This window comes from Onychostoma macrolepis, chromosome 05, assembly GCF_012432095.1.
Source record: "Onychostoma macrolepis isolate SWU-2019 chromosome 05, ASM1243209v1, whole genome shotgun sequence".
In the NCBI taxonomy this organism is placed as follows: Eukaryota; Metazoa; Chordata; class Actinopteri; order Cypriniformes; family Cyprinidae; genus Onychostoma; species Onychostoma macrolepis.
The window spans coordinates 45451937-45461978 of record NC_081159.1 but is presented as its reverse complement, the minus strand read 5'-3'; the positions used below and the strand labels follow the sequence as shown (position 1 = coordinate 45461978).

Below are 10042 nucleotides of genomic sequence, written 5' to 3'. Positions count from 1 at the left end.
GTCCATCATGAAAGCTGCTGAGATGTGGAGGTAGAAACGCAATCGTGCCATTGTTCCGCGCGCGCGCGCACGCGCACACACACACACACGCGCGTGAGTCTCTATTGTGAGCGGCGCGCAGATGGCAGATGGATCCGGATCCAGACGAACTCTGCGCCGGGTTTTCGTCCCTCCCTCTTCAGATCAATGAACTCGCATCACCAAACTCATCGCGCACAGAGAGCGAGCGGCGCGGCGCGGCGCGTCAGTCAGTCAGAGGAACCGCCGCGTGCGTCACGACCGGGATCGAGGATGGAGAATCGCGCTGTCTAACGGCTCGGTAACGCTCGCGCTGATCATTTCCATTCACGGGAGCGCAGGATCCTCAATTGCGCGGATTGATTGATTGATTGATTAATAGCGGATTTTGCCGTGATTTTGACCATCATGGGCTGCGTCACTGGAGATATTCACCGGAGCAGACTTTACGCACTCCTCATCGGGCTGCATGTTCTCACCGGTGTCTCCAAAACGCACGGTGAGTCGGTTTTTACACTCTGTACTCTTTGCTCACGCTCAGCGGGCTGGTTTCATGCACTTTATGGATGGATAAGTTGGATTTTCCTCGCAGGGATCCGAGCGCGCTGCGGAACGCTTGATCAGGGCGAAGCGCTCGGGTGACTGGTTGACCACTGCTGGCTTTAAGTTGGATTTTCTCAGTGTCTCGTTGTGCAAATGTGAATGTGCTGCTGTTTGATTCAGCGCTTCTGCTGCCTGACGGAGAGACTCAAACACACGCACGCAGTATTCACTCTATCGGAGCATCTTGTTGCGTTTCTGTCATCGCTTTAGTGTGTCGTAAAGTTTTATTTCATGACTTCTGCTGATGTTTTTAGCGGTGAGCTCATCGTTATTATGATGGGATGCTGTATGTGTGACTGTCAGCAGGTGCTACAGATGCGGTTATTGATCCGTGACGCGCGTCCTGATCGATGCGTCACTGCGGGACGCGCAGTGTAGAATTGTGTTTGTTGTATATGTAGCTCGTATATTCAGCTGTAAAGCTGCATTAGGTGTAAAGCAGAGCTGAGGGAATGTTCTGTACGCGTTGTGGAGGTTCAGCACGAACCCCTGCGCCACCGCACGCCGTGCTCTCCATTGAGCTGCTGTATTTACTGGTGACGCCAGCAGAGGAGCAGTGTTTCACCACGGTACTCCACAGCCTTGCACCAGGACCACTCGCTGTTTGCTGCCATTCATGTAAAGATTTGCATATGTATAGTAAGCTAAACCAGCTAGATCGATGATTTATTCACATTTATTCATTTCACATTTGACTCGCGTCAATCAGACGCTTTTATTCGCAGCGCTTCATCCTCATCAGGTGGCAGCAACACGAGATCTAATGCAAAGTTCCAGGTTGTTCAACGCAATAAAGCCTCGAATGGAGATTAAAAGAAGGATGCATTGCTTGAAAGTTGAATCACAAATCTTGTTTTGGTCAGATTGCTTAGTTAATTTGATTAGCTGATTTGATGGCATAGTGCTTTATTGATGTCTGTGGTTCCATGAAGAACCTTTAACAACCATGGAAACACTAAATGTTCTTTCACTCTTAAAAATAAAGGGGTTTTCAACAATGATTTCAATAGGAAAACCATTTGAATAATTTAAAGAACCTTTTTCACTATGAAGACTCTTTTGTGCAATGGAAAGATTTGATGGATGTTAAAGGTGCTTCATGGAGCATCAATACCGATACAAAGAAACTTTATTTTGTACTTGAAAAGGACCTTCAGATTATTCAAACTTAAAAAAAAAAAAAAAAATGGTTCTTTTAAGAAATACACTGAAAGGTTCTTTGGGGAACCAAAAATGGTTCATCACTGTGAAAAAAAAAAAAAAACCTTTCATTTTTAAGAGTCTGGTTCCTCAGAATAATCAACATGTGTTTCACCATCATGGAAAACATGCAAATATTGGATCATTTCAAAATTTCCAGGTCTTGTTATGCATTAATGCTGATCTATAAATTGCTTGGAGTAGGATTCTGTTGTAATCAATTCATGTTTTATTTCCAGTTCGTGTGAATTCATGTAGGGTTCGATGGCTCATAACGTTGTTCTTTGTCTTCACTGGTGTCCAGTTTTTTGGATCAGTAAAAGCATTCAGTTTGAGAGTTTGATATCAGTTTGATATCTTTGTGCTTCTGCCGTGATCTCTAATCGTCGTATTCACATATGAATATGAAATCCTCCGTGTCATGATTTACTCTTCACAGCACGCTTATATCATATCAGACTCGTTACTCGTGAAGCAAACATTTAATGCCGTCCGGCTCATCTCACAGCGGACTGGAGAGAATCTCACACCTGCTGTTTTCATGTAAATTCACGATTGCGTTTTTTACACTGATTGTTAGTTTTCTGCAAACATCTCAATTGGAAGCAGATGTGTCTGTGTCAGGCGCTCCGGAGACGCGCAGGTGCTGAAGTCAAGTTCGCCATATGGATCTGAATGAATGTCGTACAGCAAACGGGTCGCATGTCTCGCACTTTAAATTGAATCAAACCCCTCTGGAAGAGAGAAATGTATGTTGTGTCCTCCTGGAAATCATTGAGTGTCTTAATGAACCATCAGGTGTTTCCCCAAATCATGTGTCTTGTTTGTGTAGAATGGTTTTTGTAGAAGATTTCCAGTGAAGAAATGTTTTCAAACTTATTATTTAATGAACACCTCAGTTAGAACAGTGCTATTTCTTTTCTCATCAGGTTGTTTTATGGTGAGATGATCATGGTGTTTGCGGGGTTAAAAATAAAGGTGTTTATGGCATCTATGGTTCCAAGAAGAGCATCCATGAATCTTTCCATTGGACAAAAGGTTTATAGTGGAAACAGTTCTAAGCAAAAATAGTTCTTTTAAGAACTGATCACTGAAAGGGTTTTTTGAGGAACCAAAAAAAAAGGTTCTTCTATGGCATCACAGCGAAAACACCCTTTTGAAAGCTTTATTTTTAAGATTTTTAAGATTTTACCAGCTGACAGAGAACATTCTCAGAACATTCTGGAAAAGTCCTGAACAAACTTTCTTCCAGTAACTTTAACAGAACATTTATTCAGTTATCTGGTCTTTAATAACGTTAGTACGGAAACATTATTTATACATTATTAACTGAATGTTTTTTTAAAACCTTTTAGTCAGATGTTCTTCTAACTCTTTTTGAACATTAACAGAAGTTTCAAATGGTTTAAACATCATTCCAAAGTAACGCTCCTGTAATAATTGCAAAATGATACAATTAAATGTCCCCTTAAATCTTCCCCTTAAATAACCAATAAAAACATTTCACATTTTCACAGAACTGCACATTTTGAACATTCAGAGAACATTCAGAAATAACGTTTTAATGGAAATGTTAGCAAACTGTTCTTGGAACAAACTGTATGTTTGTCAGCAGTGTTTGAGCTCCAGACATGAATGATCCCTCAAATCATGTGTATTGTTGACTAAGTGCACTAAATGATCTGAGTTCTGACTTTTAATGTCCCATCAGCCAATGCACAGGCGCTCTTCTGATCTTCTGCTGATCACGCGGGTGAGTCTGAAGCTCCAGATGTGTGTTCATCGATGAAGCGTTTGTCAGAGGAATCATAAATGCATCAGACACGTTCTCCTCCAGAAACTCTTCGACTCGGTTCTGCAGCAGGTGTCTGCACGCGCTCGCTGCTTTAGCTCAATCTCTTTTACTCTCTTTGTATCCAATTCCACACTTTTGTTCGCGGATCGATCCGTGTTCAGGTATTACATGGAGCTGAGCTACTTCTGAGGTCTGGACTCGATAGTTTGTGATTTTCTCTTCAATCAGGTGAAGCGGGCGACTGGAATCACAAACACGTCTCAGACCCGTTGCCCGGCGCTGGTTATTAAAGTGCCCCTATTATGGGTAATGAAAGGTTCATATTTTGGTTTTGGAAGTCCCCAACAACAGGTTGACATGCATGCAAGGTCAAAACACACTTTCATTGTCTTAAAATATGCATTTATTTTTAACTTATTTGCTGAATGATTCCCAAACTATTTGCTCAACGATTAATTTTTCCAAACCCCTCCTTTGCATGCCGCTAATCTGCGGTGATTGGTCGATTTAATTTCCATTTCATAATAAAATCAGTGTTTGTGAGGGCAGTGCTGCTTTGTGTACAGCGTTACCGGGGAAACTGCTATTTTTAACGCTCCAAAAGCAGCACCTAGTGGCAAAGAATGAATTTGCATTTTCATTCAGACCAATGCGAAAATCAAGTTTTCCCAGGTCTGAGCATGCAACAAGTGGGCGGCAATATGCTAATGTTTCATGTTGACATCAGCATGAAACGGCTTGGGATTCGTTTTAAAATGACTCGTTTCAATGATTCAGAGTCGACTCTTTCTTTTGAGAGACAATAACTTTATACACGGTGCACTTTCAGATTCAAAACTTTGAAGGATGTTTTCATTCACGTGCTGTGTTACACACTGCATGAAAGCTCATTTTCAAAAATCCATAATAGGGACACTTTAAAGCAATAAGACAGTGAATTTATAACAGCAGAGCAGAGTGCCTAACAACGCCCTTAGCTGTTATAAATTCACTGTAAACCATGGCTTCACGGGGCTCATTGCATTTATAAAACGGTTATTCCACATACATAGCAAGGTTTCACAAAATAAAACAAAGCAAATAAAATGTAATGATATTAATAAAAAACATTGGTAACACTTTAGAATAGAGAACACTTATTAACTATTAACTATGACTTTTCCCTCAATAAATTCCTAATTTGCTGCTTATTAATAGTTAGTACGATAGTTGTTACGTTTAGGTGTTGGGTAGGATTAGGGATGTAGAATAAGTTCATGTAGAATAAGGCATTAATATGTGCTTAATTACTACTAATAAATGGCTAATATTCTATTAATATGCATGCTAATTAGCAACTAGTTAAGAGACCTTAAAATAAAGTGTTACCAAAACATTATAGTTTTAGAGTAATTTACAACAGCTTCGAATGTGGCTTAACCAATCAGAATCAAGGACCGGAGCTATCTGTTTTATAATTGAGTGTTAATGCTGGCAGTGGTTATCTGCATTGCTGTGAGCGTTTGGCAGGCGCTGGTGTCAGTGATACTGTGTGAATGACTCTGTTAGGATGTTTATGTTCAGATGTGCTTCTCACGTTCAAACGCTTTGCGTTTCACCACCAACAGCTTCCCGTGGCCACAAATGCAAGCATACGGCTCGTGAAACGGGACACAAACACAGGATAATGTGCCAGGAACGGATCGCTGATATGATTCTCAGGAGACATGTGTGTTTACTACAGGAAGACTTTCATACACATTCAATTACAGCAACATACACATACATTCATTTATTTCATTCTGTTTTCTGTAATAGATTGGGTAGTTTTCCAGTGGAGAAATGTTTTCAACCTTATTTTTTTGTAGAAAATGTCAGTTAGAATAATGTATTTACATTTAATTTCTCTGATTAGGTTGTGTTTTATGGTTGTGAGAATGAAAATAGCTCTGTGTAAATCAGATGTATGAGAAATAGACTGCCTGTATATTCAGTGTTTAATGTGGAGCAGCAATAACAAGTTAATATTGAGTAAAACACTGCCATTAACTTTTGTTTTGCTTGTCAACAAAAATAGCCTCAGCGAATCATTGCAACAGCAGTGGTGTTTTCTTCCTGAATGATTCAGTGTCTTTGAACAAATCAGTTGAGTCAATGATTCAACAACTCACTCATAGACAGTTGCTTGTTTCATTCCTAAATGATTCAGTGCTGTTGAACGAATCAGTTGAATCAGTGATTCAGTGACTCACTCATAGACAGTCACTTGTTTCGTTCCTAAATGATTTATTTATTTATTTTATTTAACCTTTATTTAACCAGAAAAGGACTCTTTCATGGGAGTATCCTGGCCAAAATGTGCAGCAATACAATTAGTTTCATCACAAGATTTACAAAAAAAAACTAAAACAAAGAACACTCAAAGCAATTACACATCGAGTCATTTTCCATTTGCCAAACAACTGATTTAAAAAGATCCAAAGACAACAAATTGTGTAATTTCAGTTTTGATTGAAGAAGATTCCAGTCAGACGGAGCTGCATACATAAAAGCCTTCTTACCCAATTCAGTTCGAAACAAAAGGAACAGAGAGAGTATAACAATTCTGATTCAGTGATGTTGAACGAATCGGTTGAATGGATGCAGAAAAGAGAGACTTGCAGAAAGATTCACTGTGAAATTCACTAACACCAGAATTAACTGTTGGCTAATTATTGTATTTGCAATTCATTCAACAGATGTTTTTTGTTAATTTAATCCAAAGCATTTTATAAACAAGAATAATACAAGCAAGTATTAAGTGCCATTAGGGCCGTGGTGATTTATTAAGTATTGTTCAATTAGTGTTATTTAACAGTCAGTACTGAGTCTCATATCCACTAACAGAAACATATTTCCAGCAGGTCCTTTGAGCTCAATCAGTCTTTGAATCTTTGAATCGCATCTCTGAAACACTGTTTGATCGGAGACTTTGACGTGTCGTTTTAAGTTCAGCTGCAGCTGTCAATCACTCCATCACTGAACACTGAAACTAATCTGACAGATAACTGAGAAGTTTATTTGCATTGTGAGACTTAATTTAATATGTTTAATAGCGTTCCAGAGTTGTTGGTTTCTCTCCAGTCAGTGTTGACGGTTCGGTGAGACTCCAGCTTTAATCTCAAACGTAACCGCTGTATTGCAGTGTTTATCGGAGGTTTAAAGTCCTTGTGTCAGTCAAAGATGGCGTGCTGTGCTTGTCATTTTCATAACTCCTCTCAAGAGCTCTTGAGCTCAACAGCTAATCATGCTGTGAATTAATAATTACACTTTTCCTCCTGTGATGCTGCATGAGGGGAGACTCTTCTGCGTGGTCCAACCGCTCTTGTGCATCACTAATCTCCGTAAGTGCTCATAAATTCAGCCGCTGTGCTTCAGTGAGAGCATCAGAAACGCACACATGTGAGGGTTAAACGCTGCTCCAGGGTCAGTGATGCACCGTACACATGCTCTGCTTCTGTGTGTGCAATCCTGGATTCATATCAGCTGAGACTCTCTCGTGTTTATAGTTATTTAAACATGAGAGAAGTGTGGAAATGCTTGTGTTTGATTGTGAATGCACCATTTTCAGTTTGCACTGTGGTCCTGTAAACCTCTTGTAGTCTACAAAATATGTAAAAGAATGAGTAGTTTTAAAATGTTTCCACGTTTTCAACCTTATATTTATAGAAAACATCAGATTAATGTAATTAGCATTTCTAAGCTGTCTGATTGTGTTTTATGGATTTGATCATGAAACTAGCTCTTTGTGAAACAGATACTGTATGTGAGAAGAATTGAAGTATTGAACAAATATCACACCAGCAAGAGTTTGTTTATGATCATGATTCGACATGCATGTTCGATTAGAAATATAGCTCATTTAATGATATTAAGCCATTTTAGGTTGATGGAGTTACAGAAGCATTGTTTTAATACAACAGTTCAATATCAAGTTATTATTCAGTAATATACTTTCAATTTGTTTTTGCTTTGCCAACTAATATAGTCCCAAATGAATGATTCAGTGTGTCTGAACAAATAAGTTAATTCAATGATTCAGTGACTTACTCATAAAGACAGTCAGTTGTTTAGTTCCTGAGTGATTCAGTATTTTTGAACAAATTGATTGAGTCAATGATTCAATGACTTACTCATCAAAACAAATACATTTTTTTTGCTCCTATTTGCTCCTATACATATAGAGTCATGGCCAAAAGTATCGGCACCCTTGGTAAATATGATCAAAGAAAGCTGTGAAAATGAATCTGCTTTGTTAATCCTTTTGATCTTGTATTTACAAAATACGCAAAAATCTAACCTTTGATTGGATAATAAGAATTTAAAATGGGGGAAATATCATTATGAAATAAATGTTTTTTCTCAAATACACGTTGGACACAATTATTGGCACCTCTAGAAATTCTTATGAGTAAAATATCTCTGAAGTATATTCTCATTCATATTCACAATTTTGAGCACTCCAGGGTGATTATGGACATGAAATTATCCAGCCATGGCTTCCTGTTTCACAGAAATATAAATAGGAGGGAAAACAAAGCCCAAATTCCCTTAATCATCATCACAATGAGAAAAACCAGAGTGTATTTCTGATGTGCAGCAAAAGATAATTTAGCTTCACAAATTAGTGAAGTGGCTTTAAGAAAAGAGCTGGAGCAGTGAAAATTCCCATTTCCACCATCAGAGCAATAATTAAGAATTTTCAATCAACATAAAATGTTAGGAAACTGCCTGGAAGAGGACGTGTGTCTATATCGTCCTAATGCACGGTGAGAAGGAGAGTTTGAGCGGCTAAAGACTCTCCGAGGACCACAGCTGGAGAATTGCAGAAAATAGTTGAGTCTCGGGGTCAGAAAACCTTAAAAATAAATGGTCAAACAGCACCTACATCAGCACATGTTGTTCGGGAGGGTTTTGAGAAAAATTCTCCTCGCTCATCCAAAAACAAACTCCAGCATATTCAGTCATATATGGTCTCTGATCTCTTGTCAGGTGTCTCTAACCTCATCAGGCATTACAGGAGAACATGTAGAGCTGTTAAACTGGCAAATGGAGGTTTCAAAAAGTATTGAATAAAAGGGTGCTGTTAATTGCGGCCAACGTGTATTAGAGAAAAACATTTATTTCATAATGATATTTCCCCCCATTTTAAATTCTTATTATCTAATGAAAGGTCAGATTTTTGTGAATTTTTTAAATAAAAGATCAAATGGATTAACAATGCAGATTAATTTTCACAACCTTCTCTGATCATATTTACCAAGGGTGCCGATATTTTTGGCCATGACTGTATACATACAGCGGGTAAAAAAAGTATTGAACACGTCACCATTTTTCTCAATAAATATATTCCTAAAGGTACTGTTGACTTTTCAACAGATGTCGGTAACAACCCAAGTAATCCATACATACAAAGAAAACAAAACAAATAAGTTCAGAAATTAGGTTCTGTGTAATTAAATGGAATGACACGGGAAAAAGTATTGAGTACATGAAGAAAGGGAGCTGCAAAAAGGCATGGAAAGCCAAGACACCAGCTGAAATCTATCAGTAATTGAAGCAATCCTGTCCCTCGTCAGTGGAAATTGATATTAGCTGCTTCAGTCCCAACACCTACAGAACCAGGATGATGAAGATGAAACAAGGGTGACAATGATCCCAAACACAGCCAAGCAAACTCTCGACTGGTTTCAGAGAAATGAAATAAAGCTGCTAGAACGGCCAGACAATCACCTGACTTCAATCCAATAGAAAATAAGAACTAAAGGTCAGAGTTCATAGAAGAGACCCACAGAACCTTAAAGATTTGAAGCCTGTTTGTGTGGAAGAATGGGCCAAAATCACACCTGAGCAATGCATGCCACTAGTTTCTCCTGCAGGAGGCGTCTTGAAACTGTCATTACCAACAAAGGCTTTTGTACAAAATATTAAATACATATTCAATAGGTCAATACGTTTTCTCTGTGTCATTGCATTTTATTACACATAACTTAATTTCTGAACTTATTTGTTTAGTTTTATTTGTAAGTATGGATTACTTTGGTTGTTACCGACATTTGGTGAACATTTCATTTCAACAGCACCGTATATGTTATATATATACTATTTGTACATTTATAACTCTAAGATTTTATGAATACATGTTAATTATAAATAGATGTACATTCTAAATAGATGTTAATAACTGTGGAAATGCATGATGACAGTCTGTGGAAGGGCTCTGTGTAATGTTGTAAGACTCTGATGAGTTTGGATCTGTTCGCTGAGGCTGAATGCTGAATGTCAGAGGTTTGTTGGTGATGAGCACCAGTTCTGGCTTCGCTAATAAGCCGCTCGAGATGCACATGACTGTGTTTTTGTCTTGCGTCATTAAAACAGCAGCCCTAAACCACAGTAAAATCCTGGCCT

At 38.5% G+C, this 10042-nt stretch overlaps 1 protein-coding gene across 4 annotated transcripts in view; it reads left to right on the top strand.

The window, feature by feature from the left end:
- The first annotated feature begins 228 nt into the window (after window positions 1-228).
- dcc (DCC netrin 1 receptor) overlaps window positions 229-10042 on the top strand; it is a 235065-nt gene continuing 225251 nt past the window's right edge. For all 4 annotated transcript variants that reach the window (XM_058774658.1, XM_058774657.1, XM_058774656.1 and 1 more), the window contains exon 1: window positions 229-517. In XM_058774658.1, coding sequence (XP_058630641.1) covers window positions 427-517 — 91 coding nt within the window. In that variant the 5' untranslated portion in view covers window positions 229-426. The remainder of the gene's footprint in view (window positions 518-10042) is intronic.